Below are 16,640 nucleotides of genomic sequence, written 5' to 3' on the forward strand. Positions count from 1 at the left end.
TTCTGAGGTGTTATTCTGAGACAACCATTGTTGGGAATGCACGGAGACCAGCACGGAGACCAGCACAGAGACCAGCGCCAGTGACTAGATGCACACCTAACGCACAAATACACACAGCTCCATAACCCCCCCCCCCTGTCATCAGCTGGAGGTCACAGGGCTGCTGGTCCCGCCCACACAGGTGTGCTCCGGCCAGGTCGTCTGTCACCACCCCCCCCCCCCCCCCCCCCCCCCCCCCCCCCGCCCAGAGGAATTCAACACCAAACACCAGTTCATGCGTCAGTCATCTTTATTCACAGCGCAGATTAAAGAGAAAGAAGCACTTTACGGCCTGCTGATGATTATCCACATGTTCATGATTTGGTTTGTAATAATAATAATAATAATAATAATAATAATAACAATCATAAAAAATACACAAGATACATTGGAATACAAAATAAAACGTCTGTAGAAACTGGAGACCTTTTAGCTTTCAAGCAGTAAATATTCACAGGAGAATTTAAATGTTTTAACACCTGCAGTTTGGAGAGGACTCTCAAAAGTCCTATTCCAATGTAGATACCACGTATTGGACCACAACATAGAAAGTCAAGTACATGTAAAATATGAGCGGAATAAATCAAAGAAATGTGCCATAACTTGCAAATGTTGAATACACAGCTACCGTCTCATAATATAAAGCTGTAAGTTAGAGGCTTTATTTTATAAGAAACAAGAACGATAGCAAGAATTAAACGTCATTTCAAGAAAAGGCTTTTTGTATTTTGAAAAATATCACGACCGAAAAGTCAGTTCTTATCCCAAAACACTTAAAAGGAGACTAGTTTGACGTTTTCGGAAATAGGAATCAATACCCCTCTGATATCAGTCCATTAGATATGAAGCTACAGCCAGGGGATGGTTAGCATAGCTTAGCGCAAAGACTGGAAACGGGGGGGGGGGGGGGGGGGGGGGGGGACAAGCTAGCGAGTCTCTGTGCAAAAGGTAGAAAGTTCAGGACGTCACTGCTCCCGGCAGAGAAATAGTCAGTCATGTGACCCCTCATGTGACCCCTCGTGAAACCCCAATTGGTCCTTTTCAGACTTTGTGCGGATAAAAACAAAGAAGACATAAAGTGTTAATTCGGTGCTATGTTTTGTTACCTTTGGACTAAGCCAGCCTAGTTGTTTCCCTCTGTTTCCAGCCTTTATGCTAAGCTAAGCTAATCAGCAGCTGGCTGTTTAAAAAAAAGCAAAGAAACACATTTCCCAAAATTACCAACTATTTAAGTGTCAAGCTGACAGGAAAATTTGGTTATTCTAACGTTTTTCGTTGTAATATTTGCAACTTTGTCTCAAAATATTCTGACATTATTCTGAAAATCTCAGTGTTGTCTCCAGTCCTCCATCATTTACAACGAATATGACAATCATTGCAGGAACATAGCGTGACCTGGTCCTTTACACCATGACGTGAAACTATTTCCATATATGCATTTATTTTTTCCATATAACCGCTTCTTTCAACATGTTTGGTCCGTCATAACTGCAGAAAAAAATAACATTTGCATGGTTTAAATAAGCAGCCAGAGGAATGACTAGAATCAAACCTGAATTAAAAAGGTGGATTTGACGTGATTATATGAGTCAAATATTGTACTTCACTCGCTCGCTCCTCTTTGGAATACGAGATAAATTACTCTCTTTAGAGCAACATCATTTACAGAAGTCCCCAGCATGCAGAGAGGACAGAGGACAGAGAAAGTCCCCAGCGTGCAGAGAGGACAGAGGACAGAGAAAGTCCCCAGCGTGCAGAGAGGACAGAGGACAGAGACACCCACTCGTTCAGTTGTGGTTGTTTGTGCTCATATTAAGGCTCTTGAGAGTGTGTTGCGTGTGGATAGCGGATGGACGTGTGGGAGGTAACATCACCCGGGTTTAAACCGCCACCCAGCTGGGTCTCAGCGGTCCTCCAGAGGACTGCACAGTCACTGGTCCCACGTCGCCAGGGTCTTCCTCCCCCTCTGAAGCCTCGTCTGTGTCCGTCTCCATGGCCAGCAGGACCTGAGAGAAGACGAACAAGAAGCTAAAAGACAAAGTACAGTCGAGTAGTTGTCGGCCCTTTTATGTTTGCATTCTGGGAAATATCTCAGTTCTGCATTCCCGATCTAAAGCGGAAAATATCCATTTATTGGCTCTCCTGCAGCAGCAGGGATTCAAGTCCCACATGAGCAACATTCCACAACTGTATAACATTGACGGCATTATAAATCCCTCCATATGTTGCTTTGTGTTCGGGTTGGACATGTGGGGAAGCTGACATGAGCAGATTCAGAGATCGGGATGAAGACAAAGAGGGTATCACTGTCTCCAACAGTGACATCATCGTCTCCACTAGAACCTCGATGTCACATGCAGCAGCAACAACTGCAGCATTGTGACCGTAGTTCTGACCACCACCCCCCCCCAAACTCGCATTTTAAATTTGCAGAAGAAATTCAAAAATCTAAAAGCATGACAGCACCTGCTCTACGTTTGTCCAGAGACTGACCTCACGGGCTTCTGCACTTTCGGCATGAGAACGAATAAACGAGATGCTGTCCAAAAGAACTAAGAATTACAAAAACATGTCGAATTTTTATTGTTGTGGTGGAATGAAACCTCAGAAACAGAAAACCAGAATCCACAAACTCAACTGTAACAAAGAAGGAAAGCGGGAACAGCCTGACTCAGTGTTTCTTGGACTGATTTCTCATTAGATCATGTGTGTGTATGTGTGTGTGTGTGTGCGTGTGTGTGTGTATGTGTGTGTGTGTGTGTGTGTGTGTGCGCTGTGCTCATCCCCCCAAAACAACAGGTGCGGTTGACACCCAGCGTGACGGTGTGGGTACATCGACCATCGACGCCCATTTTCACACACATTACAGTCTTAAAGTCACATTCTTGTTTGGGAAACGGCTCCAGCGAAACCGTTCCGTCCGACCGCTCCGAAGTGGTCTGGTGAGCAAGCATTTGACTTATTTAGAGTATTTAGACTGTTTAATTATTAAAACTTTCAGACTTTTAAATGCCAACTGGAATTTAAATAAACACTGAACAATCAAAACATGGAAAACAAAAAACATGAGAAAGCTTGAAGCGTAGTTTTGGATGTGATCCTTGTCTCGATTCCCAATTACAGATCTAAAGAACACGAACGGAGATGATCTCGAGAACGAAAGCGGTGATTTAATTACGTCAGAGACTAAAAAAAAACGGTGAACGGCTGTAAACAAGAGCTCACTTTGCTCTGCGCTCATTAAAGCATCCGTCCTATCGGTCATTCTCACCCGCGACTCCTCGCTGCTCGCCCAGGGCAGCGGGTCGGCCTTCTTCACCGAGCAGTCGCAGGAGTCGTCCAGGCTCTTCGTCGTCTTGTACTTCCTCATCATCAGGCTGTCCACCACCCAGAACATGACGGACTACAGGGGAGAGCCAGAGAGACGAGACCGGGGTCACTGACGCTGCAGAGGTGGACTAAAACTCTTTGAAGGACTTGTTTGAGCTGGGGTTGAATGAGGTACTTCTACATAGTCAGTGTATTAATGACAGTAGAGGGAGTACCAGCAGCAGTAAAACATACTTTAAACACAAAGGAATAGATTACTTTGCTCTCGTGCTGGTTCTCATTCAACCAGACTTCTAATAATCTGCACTGTCCCTTCGACAGCTAGCTCATGAGAGTGCTGCTCACGTTCACTATGAAGGGCAGGATGAGCATGACCAGCACCAGCTCCAGCTGAGGGTCAGCGATGTAGCTCAGCAGCACCTCCTGCAACTGGAGAGAGGAGGAGAGAGGAGGAGAGAGGAGGAGAGAGGAGAGAGGAGGAGAGAGGAGGAGAGAGGAGGAGACGTTAATGCACTGACTTCAGCTACAACAACGAGCTGTTGCGAGTGAAGAGGCTCTAATGAGATGAACCAACTCTTGATTTTAATAGAGTGTTTAAATACCACCATGTACATGTGATTATAAAACTGAATTCTTCTCATTTCACTTCAATTAAGATTGCATCGTAAGAATATCAATGATGCAATATCATTAAATCTGATTGAAATGGGCCATAACCATGTAGAACAAACACAAAGAGGAAGACTGAAGTACGGAGAGACTACACTACATTCTGCACCGCATAAGTTAGCGTCACTATTAATAATACTGGTATTTATAATCAGAGTTCCAAAGAGCATGGAAACCATCTCTAAACAAAGTAATTAGTGTCTCCAGAGCTTTACGAAACAAAACTCCTTCTATCTGGAGACGGATGAATGAGAAATAAACAAATAACACGCCTCTGTACTCCTTAGAAGGGCATCGGCTGCTATGAAAAAAGCTAATTTGAATAAACAAATATGATCCCCAGTGTCATGCAAACAAACTGTCCTTCTAATGCGTAAACACTGCGTCTATGTTTCCATTCGAATCGAAAGAAAGTCGTTTTTTTATCCTCCACTTGTTTGGTTTCGCTCACTGGTCGTGATGGCGCACGTCTCTCGGTGCTAGCAGAGGATTTAAAACGACAAAATATAAATAAGAGAAGATTGTTATAATCTGGTTGACCTGGCCAAGATTGGTTTGGGTATATTAAAAAAAGATAACTGTAAAAAGGTTGAAAATCTGTATTAGTTGAGGTAAAATCTGGTTCGTGCTCATATTCGACCATTTCCTCGTGTTTCATCGGACCCGATAGCAGCACAAGCTTCCGTCTGGAGTTCTTACTTTGGACCATCCGGGGACGAGCAGCACCAGGCTGATCACAGCTTTCTCCAGCACCATGATGAGCAGGTAGACGCCACACTGACCCAGCCATGCCGCCGCCTGGGGGGGGTCACCTGGAGAACAAGAGGGGGACGAACATCACATACAAACACTTCAGGATTTAGGATTTCAAGCACAGTCGCTCTTCATATGCTGGTGGAATCAAAAGTAGGATTAAAAGATGCAATTTTATATTTTGTATGCATTTCTTCTGGCACACCAGAATTATTTTAATGAGAAAAACTACACAAATGTATTATTTTATTTATTTTAGCCCACCAGAATCATGTTTTTATTTCAATTTTATTTATTTTGGCACATCCACATTTTTTTCTTGTTTTGTAATTTTATTTATTTAGATTTTGATCTCCTGTATGTCACATGTTTGCATGACACATTCAGTGTAATATGTCCAACATCCAAGACATAACTCTGTGGCTTTAACATAATTTCACTGTAAACAAATACTTTAAACTACTACGTCCAAGATGAAGAATGCATTTCAATAATAACTGCAGTAACTATTCTGCATCTTTTGCAGGACGTAAACCTACACATTTCCAAAAATATCTGTCACACAGGTGTCTCAGCGCAGCAGACACAAAGGAGGAGCAGTCTGTCATTAAGACAGGAAGAAGGGAGGAGAGAGAAGAAGAGGAACTAGAGGGTGAAACAAGAAAGAAAGGAACAAACCACTGATCAAATATGAACTCAGAAGTTGTTTGAGTGAAGTTTTTAGTCACACGAAGAAGGAACGCAAAAGACGAGAGCAGCGGCGCGATGTATGATAATCCCCCTCTGAAGCCACTGGGACTGTTTTCCAGAGGTTTGCAGCTGGAGGTGCTGGCTCTCCTCCCCGTCCTGCTCCAGAGGGTCTCCAGCGCCCTCCGGTGGCACAAACCACAGCTGCAGCGTAATTTTCCATTCGATTCATAAAAACAACCTCTCGGGCATTTTATGTTTAAAAAAGGGAAAATTAAAAAACGGAAAGACGTAAAGAAAAGCACTGATTTCTCCCTCACCATATTCTCCAAACATGAGCAGCGTCCACTGCTTGTACTCCACTAGTTTGGACACCAACTTCACCGCCAGCCAGATGACCAGCATGCCCAACGTGGCGTCCAGCAGGAAGTTCATCAGGTACCTTGGAGTAAAGAAAAGGAAAGGTTCTCAGTGAGGCACCCCTTCACGTCGTATCGCGACTGGTTTGTGCTGATCAACAACTCACAGGGAGCACGGGTCCTCTTCAGTCAGCGTGGACAGGAAGACGTTGGCAAAGTGGATGAACAGAGCACCGATGGCCTGCTTGGACGTGTCAAAAAACCTGGAAAAGGAAGATGGACCGTGTTGAAAATGAATTTGACTTCTTTATTCCACTGCGTTCTATCTTTCTCAACATTTTAAAGCCCAGAAACCCCGAGGATGATAGTCACAGACTAGACAGCAGGATAATATAGGAGGAGAAATGTGAAGGTTCTTATTGTCCGGATTGGTTCTTTTGATGAATCCTTGAGAGGAATTAAGGGTTCAACCAACATTTTCTTTACTTTAAGGGACTTTACTCGTCTACGTAAGTGTGTCACATGTAGGAATGAAGGACAGGATGACGTAGGAGGAGAGAAAAGAGAAGAAGAAACATGTCTGACCAGATCCTCCACGGTCGTCTGATCCCTACAGGCTCGTGGAACCTCTTCACTGCAAACAAATAGAGGAAGTCAATCAACGAATCAATAACTAGACTTTAAACTAGACTTTAAACTAGACTATAACTAGACTTTAAACAACACATGTAATGCAGTTTCTCTGCGGTTCGTTTGATCTTCGTCGTGAGCCTCATCCCTCTGCAGGACAGACGAAACACAGACGTTGACATATTGTGTTTTTTCTCACGTAGCCACAACACTCGGCTCCTCCCCACCGGGCTCAGGGCGAACAGACGCCCGCCGTTCCTCCATCTCGTCTAACAAGGTCAGAGAACGGGACTGGGCATGTGAAGGCAGGAGCGAGCACAAGCTCAGCATTCACTGATCCCAGCTCCTCAAAAATAGTTAAGAGTTAAGCTTTTCCCTGATTTATGTCATTGTAAATGAAATATTTTGGGAGTTTTGTTCCACGAAGAAGTCCTTTAAGGCTTTGGGAAAATGTGACGGGCATTTTTTATTATTTTTTCCAGAATAACCGATGTATCTATGAATCGGATTTGTGTTTGCAGCCCTATATCGCTTACAAGTAAAACATTTTTTAAAGCTTTAGAGGTTGAGGATGTTGGACACACAAATGAAGTGGATTTAAAGTGTGTCAAATTGATCTCAGAAGTCTTTGGAAAAGCAGTCATTGTACAAATTAGACATCAGAGTAAGATTCTCAACATTTGCTCTGAAAATAGGCCGACTAATAAAACTAAAAATGCTTAAATCGGACTGTTTTTAAGATGAAAGAACTGTGTTGCTCAGCGTTTCGTCTGGATTACGCGAGTGCAGGACTAGTGACGACTCAATGGAAGGAAACTCACAGAAGCAGCTCTGAGGACTCTAAACACAGGTCAGTGACGGGGATGCACGAGGCGGCCTCGGCTGTGACTCCGCCACCGGGATCATAGCTGAAGGGCTCTGAATGCGCCGCTGCACACCAATAATGTGCTATAAATATTAACAGACGCATGTGCTTTGACCAAGAATGACACAGACGCATGCTGAGAACAGGAGCGGAGGGGAAAGAAAGAGGAGGGGGTATTGATTTCTCTTCTAATAAGTAACTGAGTGGAGGTTAGAGCTCATTGATCGCAGTCACACTCGAGGCCTAATTCTGCAACGCCGCACTGCTCCGAGGCTTCTACTGCTCTCAAACTGGCTGCTTGCATTTTTTAAACGACACTTTAATAATTAGATAATGTGCCGACACTCAAGAAATAAGTTCATGCTTCACACGATGTACAGGCGTTTGCATTTATGTCATTTTCATGTTGCATTTTGGCTCTGATTTGAGATAAAAAGAAAGAATATACAACACGTATAGTTACACAATTAGCTCAAATATGTGAATTGATTCGTATATTTTTCAATCAACTGAGAGCCAAGACACCTGGTTTTGGAATAAAGTCAATGTGTTCTTAAATGTAATCCAGGAAGTCATCAGGAAATCATCAGAGGTTGCATTTGAGTGCACGTGCATTGACGCAAACCACAATAAGTTCCTAAAGGACTCAAGTGTTCCTACTTGACTCAATCCCACCTTCCAGTCTGGGACAGCTGCAGAAGTGTTGAACATGGCCTGTGGTGCCAAAAGTGGTTCAGATGCCCGACATTCTCAGAGTCAGCTGCCTCAGAATCACAAGTTGTTTGGCAGTCAGCAGCCATTGTTCAGATTAAATCCACACCGTGGCTGTGAAAGGAGCAGCTTGTTTTTGCTGTTAAGGCACTCGAGAACACTGTGAGGGGCTGAACTTCTCTCCACTGTGATGCTACGAGGCTGAAAACAGATCTGGAGTTCAAATCAATGTTGAATTTCACTGAGATTTAATATGCATGTTGTAAGCAGGTGTTTTGGTCATTAAAGGGCATCAACAACGAAGCCCTGTCACCAAAACCCCGCCATAGAGAGAGACCATCACGACACTTTCCTTCAAAATATGGCAATTTGTGGTGCTGCTTTGCTTTCAGCCTCACAAACCAGTGTGCAACTTATCATGTATGCTTAATTTGGGTCAATGTATTACAATATGTACTTAAAGAAACGTGCATAGCGTCTATTTTGTGGAGGTGGAAGATGTTTGCAGCGATTTCAAGTCACAAAATAAATACATTTTCCTCATAAAATGTTTTGTTTACAGTTTTCAATTCATGCCGACGTTAGTGGAGAAGATTTATTAGTCAAGTTATGTTTAACAAGTGTTCAATGTGGGTTTATTTTTCAGTCGACAAGCAAAGCAATAATAAAGTCATATTTTTCAATGGAAATTGGTGCGACGCCGCAGAAGCTCTGCAGGAAACAAACGTCAACACAACGCCACGTGGACGCGAGCAGCCCTTTAAATAGCACGTTTCTGCACGTTGCGTTTCATGCATACTCTCCCCATATAACACACACATAAAGACTGTGATATTAAAGTTAAAGAGGTTCGCCTCAGGTACTCACACATCAGCGTGCTGAAGGCGACGATGGCCAGCAGTCCCTGGATCAGGACGCCGAACTTGTCCGTCAGAGCTCCGTTATCGCAGCCGCGAGGACTCGCCTTGTTGATGTCGGACATGTTTGTGACTTCAAACACCAATCTTTTCACCGGGAGCACCCCGCTGTATCCGTACATGTCCATGTTGACGGATAAAACAACAACAACAACAAAAGGAGCACTAAGACGAGCTTAACCTTTCTTTACTCGAGGACAACAAACCGCCAGATTTCTATTTCCAGTTTTTAATTCGAGGTTACGTTTTTCTTCAATGTTGCCAGAGGCTGATGCTCCATCTCGTGACGCAAAAGAGGACAAGAGAATCGATGATCTGACTCACACCCATGTTTATGACATCGACGATACGCAGAAAAGTGCTTGCTTCCGGTTTAAATATTTCAAAAATAAAAGTAACTTCCGGTTTCTCTTGGAACAGCTTGGCAGAAAAACAAAGAGATGGATTACAAACTGTGACAATCTGTTCCTCGATGTGTCCTCTAAATATTACATATTACAATTTCTACTTTTTTAAACAACCTTAACATGTTTAGATATGTGAGCTCAGTTGATTTATATTCATTTTGTATCATTAAATAGTTATAAACAAAGTAAAATAACGACAGACAGCAACATAGGGACTCAGTTTAAACAGTTATGGGCAGATAGCGGAAGATTGTTGAAAATAATCTTGAATATAAAGATGGCAAAAGCCTATATATATATTTTAATTTCTTCCCTAAATATGTTCATCTGCTGTCTGCCTAAATGTACGACCAGAGATTGGACAGAAAGCCTTCATGTTTTCTGCCACTTATGTTTGCAACAGAAATTGAGGAATCTGATACTTCTGGCAAAAGTCAAGACTTTTGTAAATTCTATGGTAAATGACTCCTATTTCAATTGACTGTATACTTGTTTCTTCTTACTATCTGATTTAGTAGGCGTATTATTTTGTCTGCTGCCTTTTATTTCAAGTGTTTACGCTGCTGTCTTGCTTGGGATTTACATGAAAAACAGTAAAGTAAATAATCCACACATTCCTATTCTTTTGTTCCCATCTTGACTGCGTTTTCCCCCTTTTTTATTTTGAAGTAAAGTTGACTTAACTTCCTGTTAGCTCGTCTACTTTGACGCAGAATCTCGCAGCAGAATTCACTTGAGAGTGCGCGAGGTCCTTTTTGGTTTGTGGCAATCTCTGCCTCACGTGAATATATAGGATATATTTCAATTCAAAGTGTGTCAATAAGCTATATGTATGAATGAAGAGAGGTAGAGGATCATTAATCACAACATGATCAATTGATTGTCAATTTAGAGGATTAGAAACCTTGCAGGTGAGTCAACGTGGAGGCTAACAGTCACTCAGAGAAGACAATTAAGGTTATTCATTGATCGGACAAATGCTTTGATTTAACTAAATAAGTATAAAATATAGTTTTGATCCAAGTCAAAAAAAGTTTTGACTTGGATCATTCCACATACATTCTTATGGGAGTGCGTTTGGCTCTGAAATGTGATTTATATAAATCCAACTGTTTAGATGACAACACAGCCGCATGCGCAGAAGCAAACACTTTCAAAAACCTGCATTTATTCACATGAACATCATTAACATTCTCTTGAGCTGCAGACAGAACGCTTTGACATAGTGAAACTTAAAATCCAATGATTTCATTTATTAACTGACCCTCACACCTTTTTTTAATACTCCACATGCTGTATTTAGCAATTTATGCACCATTATTATCACCATTATTCCGCCAGATTTGTTGGAGATTTGGGATTAAAGCACAAATAGATGGCCTAAATTAATAAATGACTTGCTTTATTTGACTACAAAAACGACATAAAAGGAATGAGAATATCTTTAGTTTCCCGCTTTATATAGTTCTTTGAAGCTTTAGAAGATGCTTAACCTGCTTCTGAAACTTGAATCATTGCCAAAACAAAAAAGAAAAACCGGTTGTCTGCGTCGTGCAGTTTGCGGTCTCATGCACAAATTGCACGCCGTGTGCGTGTGTGTGCGTGTGTGTGTGTAAAGGGGGGGGGCATAATCCTTTCTCGCGCGTGCTTGGAAAAGCCTCTTCTCTGCAGATTAATGGAGCAGGGCGCGCACGCTCCAACCATCTGTTCCTCCAGCGGCATCGCACCGGCACGAGCGCCTCTCCTCCGGTCTTTATGGTTCCTTTGTGTCTTTATGATTCAGATCCGCCGCCGCAAAATGCAACGCTGGACTTCCCGTTACAGGTTTCAAAATAAAATCCGTATTGCAGCTATGATCAAATAAATTGCACCACTGTGTCATAGCCTATACACTTGTTTTGAAGCCTATTTGTTGGAGTCTTTGGCGACTTTCTCCTTAAACCTGTTTGGCTCCTGTTTCCTTAAAATGAAGCACATTTATCCTTCTGATATTGTTGAATTTGAAGGTTGTTTATTCAAGCTGAATTTATGCAGTATTTCACATGAAAAGAGCAAAAAAATGGGAAAAGCTTTAAAATATAAACTGAAGTTTGCGGAAAATAAATATTAATTTTATTCATCTGGCGACCTCTCATATTTTGCTGACCCACGAATTGATTTCTGCTTTTTCTTAAAACCATAATCAGAAACACCTCGCAGGGACCTCTTTCATTTCGCTGTAATAGTTTTTAGGTAATGTTATTTATCTTCAAACGCTGTTTAAGGTTTTCCATTTTGCCAAACATCCATGTCTCTAAAGACTCTCAGTTATGAAATATGCACGAAAGAAAATTAACTTTTATACGTGACATGTATTTTCCAACATCCATATATGTTGTAGCCACGTTATATTCCAGGTGAAATCAAGCCAAACAGACAGAAATGCATCACGGTATTTCTGTTGACTTATTAATATGAGTGCGTCACATATTTCCTTTTAGTTTCATGATCCTAAGAGAAGAAGATAAGGGTGAAAGTCGGGGGATTTTGGTGAAGTTTCCAGGGGATTCCCAGAAAAATAATAAAACAATATACACTCAAAGGTTTAGTGGACAATAAACCTTTGGCTTTTATTTTGTTACACATGCTGTTTCTCAAATGTCAAGAGTCAACTTCCATGTTTTAAGAGGAACATGCTTTTATTTAACTTTAACCTTTAGAAAATGCCCCAAACAAACCTCGTGTTGTGCCGGCGGTAATCATGTAGGTTTCACTTTCGAAGCCAAAAAGATTTCCATGAGAGTTCAGGGTGGTTCAGCCCCACTGGGACTGGCTTATGTTTATGGAAATATGTGGCGACTTTTGAACCCACGGCATGACTATTAAACGTGGTGCAATGCGCTCCTACCACTAGAGGATACTGTTGACTTTGATAAGACATGGCCCCATTAATATAACAAACTCTTTGGGTATTTCTCAAGAGCCGTTTGGAGAAAAGTGATTGCCAAAACCCCCCAAAAAAAAAATAATGGAGCAAGACGAAGTAGTCAAAAGGACAAATGGTTATAAACAGATAATAAATTATTGACTTTTCAGGGTTATTGGTGCACCGAAGCAGCTTGAGATGAGGGGGCAGTTGTGTTGCTGCTATAATCATCTATAGTTATATTTATTTTATGAACACTTTCATGTTTTGTTGATGATTAGGAGTGTTTCTCCTCCTGTTAATGATACAACTTTAGTGGTTATTGGCTCAACGAAGTAGCTGTAAACACACAAAGTGACAGATTAGATTTAATTTCAGCAGCCAACAATGACTAATTGATTTAGATTGAAATATATATTTACATTGCATCAGAATAACCTTTAATAAGAAAACTAAATGACGCATCTTTGGAGCATCACAGTTGTCCGGGTTTTACTGGCGACTGAACTTTACTTTCCTTTTATTTTATATAAAACAAAATGAAGAGACATTTTCTTTGTTGCTCCACACACAAAAAAAGGTCCATGAAGGAGTTGGCTTGAAAAATATCTGTAGATGGGGTTTTTTTGGACATGCGCAGAAGCGAGATGCCATATTGAATCGGGGGCAGCAGCTGAAAGACGTCCCTCGCGTTGCTGTGCTCGGGCTCACGCGAACGAGGAGAAGAGAGCGAGCGAGAGAGAGCGAGCACGCGAGAGAGAGAGAAAACAGAGGGGGTCTCGAGACGGAGAGGCGACAAAAAACTTGGACAGGTAAGACAGGTGACGGCTCGCACGCGCGGTCCTGGAAGGGTTTCCCGTGGTTGCTGCGTTTTTTGTTCTGTCGACGGAATAAACACGGGGAGAGTTAATTTATCAAAAAAAAAACACGAAGTGCTCCCGAGGCGGTTTCTGTAGAAACGAGAAGATAGTCGCGAGCGTTCGTTCACGAGCCCAAGTTGCTCAAAGTGTCTCTCACGCGCTGTAAATTAACAGCTTTCACCTGGGGCTGAGAGGACGCTGTCTCGTGGCACTCTATGGTTTATAGCGTTGTGTTTTTGTCTGTCATGTTTTTAAATATCACGTGAATTTAAATTATCTGCAAGAGTGACAGTTGGCACGTTATTTTAAGGTGTTTTTGTGTATAATTGTGTGTTTGATGCGCGCGCCAAGTTGTTTCCACAGTGACTTATTGCAGTCATTCACATATAGATGAGTCATTTGGGGGAATTTTCTTTTTCCTTCGTCACCCTAAGGTGCGTAAAAGCCATCGGAGAATACCGGACTCTGCCAAAAAAATGTCAAGCCACTTTCAACATGGCGGGTTATGGCGTTCAGGAGGAGGAGGAGGAGGAGGAGGAGGAGGAAGAGGAGTGGTGGGGAGGGGGGGGAGAGAAACTGCGCTTTCAAAATCTTTGAACGAGGAAAAAATAAAACTATGGCAGATAACGCGCCCGGTTCTGTTTCTTTTGATGGACACACACGAGGTGTAATCAATTAAATCCAAAGTGTGCGTTTGGCGTTTCCGTGGGAGTTTTTTTCCGCTGCAGTTTTTTGAGTGTGCAAAGTACACGAGCGGAGTGTCAGCCAGCCTGCTGGTCGGCTACACCCCTCACAGCCTCATCTTCCTCATGTGCACTTAACGTTTCCTCTTTCACTTTTATCCAACAACAAAAAAAATGCTCGAGCACATGCGCATGATATCAGATTAATATCGTTTATCGTTTTTATTCCTAACAAAACACAGCGAGATGGTTTAATTCCACCTTTGTTTTGGTGCGTAATCTTAGATTAAAATGTTGATGATTGCGCAGTCGGACCAGCTATTATTTTCCAACCAGTTTATTGTTTCTCTTTTGGGTCAATTTGCAACGATTACGGAGATAATTGGGTGAAACCGCGCGTGTGTAGCTTATATCTGTTTAATTATTTCTCTTTTGCGGGGCGGTCTGCAAATCCGGGGTTTATGCAGCTTTGCGTTATTCGAGGATTCCGTCCCTCCAGATTAAATTCGTCATCATAATGAAGAGAAACAATGAGGACCGCGCGTTACGGTGCCGACGCTGAATGAATAAATCATGCTTTCAGACTTCTTGTTGGTCCTAATATACATTTATTTCTTCCACGGAGCTGAGAGAGGAGATGTGAGAGCGGCAGCGTGAAGACAAATAAAACCTGCCCCCAAAAATAGAGCACTTTTAAAGGGAATGAATGGAAGCGTGGTAAAACATAGGATCTATTCCCTCCACGAGGAGAGATCAATGACAGTCCTGCTGTATTGATACGTTATTGATGGTTTGGACTGTTTGCCTTTTTTTGTAAGAACCTCCCATCAGCCATTTTTTTTGGATCATTTATCAGTTTTTTTGATGAAGGCATTGTGTGTTAATGTTCTGAATGTTTCCACTCAAAGACAATCAAAGAATTAAAGAGAGACGGAACCACAGAGACACAGAGAGGACACTTTACAGGAAATTATGAGGTCAGGACCAGTTCTGTCTTTCTCTTTCTGTCTTTCTGTCTGTCTTTCTGTCAGGATCCAGGATTCCCCTGTCTGTTGTGGTGTGCCATGTGCTCTGTTTGTCCTCTGCCTTCAGACACCTCCCAGGGCCGCACCCTTAATCGTGCACGGCTGAGGACACTCAAGCTGATCACCTCCTGCAGCCTGACACACCAGACTCAGGGCCCCTTAATGAGTAGCCTGCCACTATATAAACTCTGGTCCTGCAGTCTGGGAGTGTCAGGTCGTACCGTCTTCTCCCGCTGAAACCCCGTGGTTCCTCTGCCCGCCTTGTGTCTGTGGATTACACTCCGCTCCTCTGCCCTCCTTGTGTCTGTGGATTACACTTCGCCGCTCTGCCCTCCTTGTGTTTTGTGGATGCGCTCTGCCGCTCTGCTCTCGTTGTGGTCTACGGATTACACTCTGTCGACTCCAGTATCGAGCCACGGGACTTCACGCCGTCAACTCACCAGCCCTCCAGTGTCGAGCCACGGGACTCACACCGTCGATCTGTCAACTCTCCAGTGTCGAGCCACGGGACATCACACTGTCGATCTGCCACTCGGGTGTCGGACCACGGGCTCCACACCTGCACCCACCTGTCTATAAATAAAGCCTGTTTAACATTCACTTCTGTCTCCTGTGGTCTTGCGTTTGGGTCCTATCTGTGAACTCCCGTGACAGAACGACCTGACCATAATGGACCCAGCAACCACAGGAGCAGCTACGCTGGCCGGACATAGCACGCAGCTGGAGGCACCCCAGCAGATGCTCATGGAGATGCGTCAAGCCCTGCAATCCATGGCAGGTGAGGTCTCTGGGGTTGGCCGCATCTTGCAGGAACTAGCCCGGACAGTCAAGTCTCCACCAGTTCCAGCACCCGCACTATTCCCGCCTGTCCTCGCTCCGCCGGTCTGGGAATCCCCCGTGCCGGTTCCGAGTCCCTATGATGGAACACTGGGGAAGTGTCAAGGCTTCCTGTTGCTATGCCAACGGGTGTTTGACCGACAGCCCCTGACTTTCGCCTCAGACAGGTCCAAGGTGTCTTACGTGGTCTGCTTACTGCGGGGAAGGGCTTTGGACTGGGCCATGTACACAGTGAGCAGCGACCAGCCTAATACTGTGGGGTATGTGGACTTTGTGACTGCTCTGATGAGAGTTTTTGACCCTCTGGGGAACTCTGAGTATATGGTCAAGCACCTTCTCAGCCGGAGACGGAGCCATGCAAGGGTAGCGGAACACTCGGTGGCCCGGCCGACTCCGGCTCCCCGTAGTCAGACTGCATTGCAGCCAGCTCCTGTTCCTGTCACCTCTTCACCACAGCCAGCTCCGGTTCCTACCGCCTCTGCGGCACAGCTTGCGCCAGTCCCGGCCGCCGCCGTCTCCGTACCGCAGCGACCTCCAGTCCCGGCCGCCGCCGTCGCAGTGCAGCAGCGACCCCCAGTTCCCGCCGCTGCCGTCCCAGATCAGCAGCGACCTCCAGCTCCCGCCGCTGTCATCCCGGAGCAGCAGCCACCTCCAGTTCCCGCCGCTGTCGTCCCGGAGCAGCAGCGACCTCCAGTTCCCGCCGCTGCCGTCCCGGAGCAGCAGCGACCTCCAGGTCCTGCCGCTGCCGTCCCGGAGCAGCAGCGACCTCCAGTCCCAGCTGTGGTCTCGGAGCCGCAGCTATCCCCGGACCTCGCGGCCGCGGAGCCAGAGCCGCTCGCTGGTCCTGCCACCGCAGCTCCAGTTCCTGCCGCCGCAGCTCCAGTTCCTGCCGCCGCAGCTCCAGTTCCTGCCGCCGCAGGGCCAGCGCCAGTTCCTGCCGCCGCAGCTCCAGTTCCTGCCGCC

The 16,640-nt window shown here is 44.3% G+C and overlaps 1 protein-coding gene across 1 annotated transcript; it reads right to left on the minus strand.

The window, feature by feature from the left end:
- Positions 1–952: 952 nt before the first annotated feature.
- Positions 953–9,351, minus strand: tmem110l (transmembrane protein 110, like). Its single transcript, XM_079294260.1, has 9 exons — positions 8,911–9,351; positions 6,423–6,471; positions 6,005–6,100; positions 5,799–5,920; positions 4,738–4,850; positions 3,715–3,798; positions 3,311–3,442; positions 1,914–2,045; positions 953–1,527 (listed from the first exon to the last, which is right to left on the minus strand). Exons 1-8 carry the CDS (start codon positions 9,086–9,088, stop codon positions 1,920–1,922), a joined length of 900 nt encoding a protein of 299 aa, XP_079150386.1. The 5' UTR covers positions 9,089–9,351; the 3' UTR covers positions 953–1,527; positions 1,914–1,919.
- Positions 9,352–16,640: the final 7,289 nt, after the last annotated feature.

Source organism: Melanostigma gelatinosum (genome assembly GCF_949748355.1).
Source record: "Melanostigma gelatinosum genome assembly, chromosome: 22".
Taxonomy (NCBI): domain Eukaryota; kingdom Metazoa; phylum Chordata; class Actinopteri; order Perciformes; family Zoarcidae; genus Melanostigma; species Melanostigma gelatinosum.

What these genes read in the sequence shown, in the direction of transcription:
- tmem110l (XM_079294260.1), bottom strand. Translation starts at nt 9,088, where the DNA reads ATGGACATGTACGGATACAGCGGGGTGCTCCCGGTGAAAAGATTGGTG. An exon ending in GAAGAGGACCCGTGCTCCCT is followed by an intron (nt 5,921 to 6,004) that starts GTGAGTTGTTGA and finishes CTTTACTCCAAG; the next exon opens with GTACCTGATGAACTTCCTGC. An exon ending in TCCTGCCCTTCATAGTGAAC is followed by an intron (nt 3,443 to 3,714) that starts GTGAGCAGCACT and finishes TCTCCCCTGTAG; the next exon opens with TCCGTCATGTTCTGGGTGGT.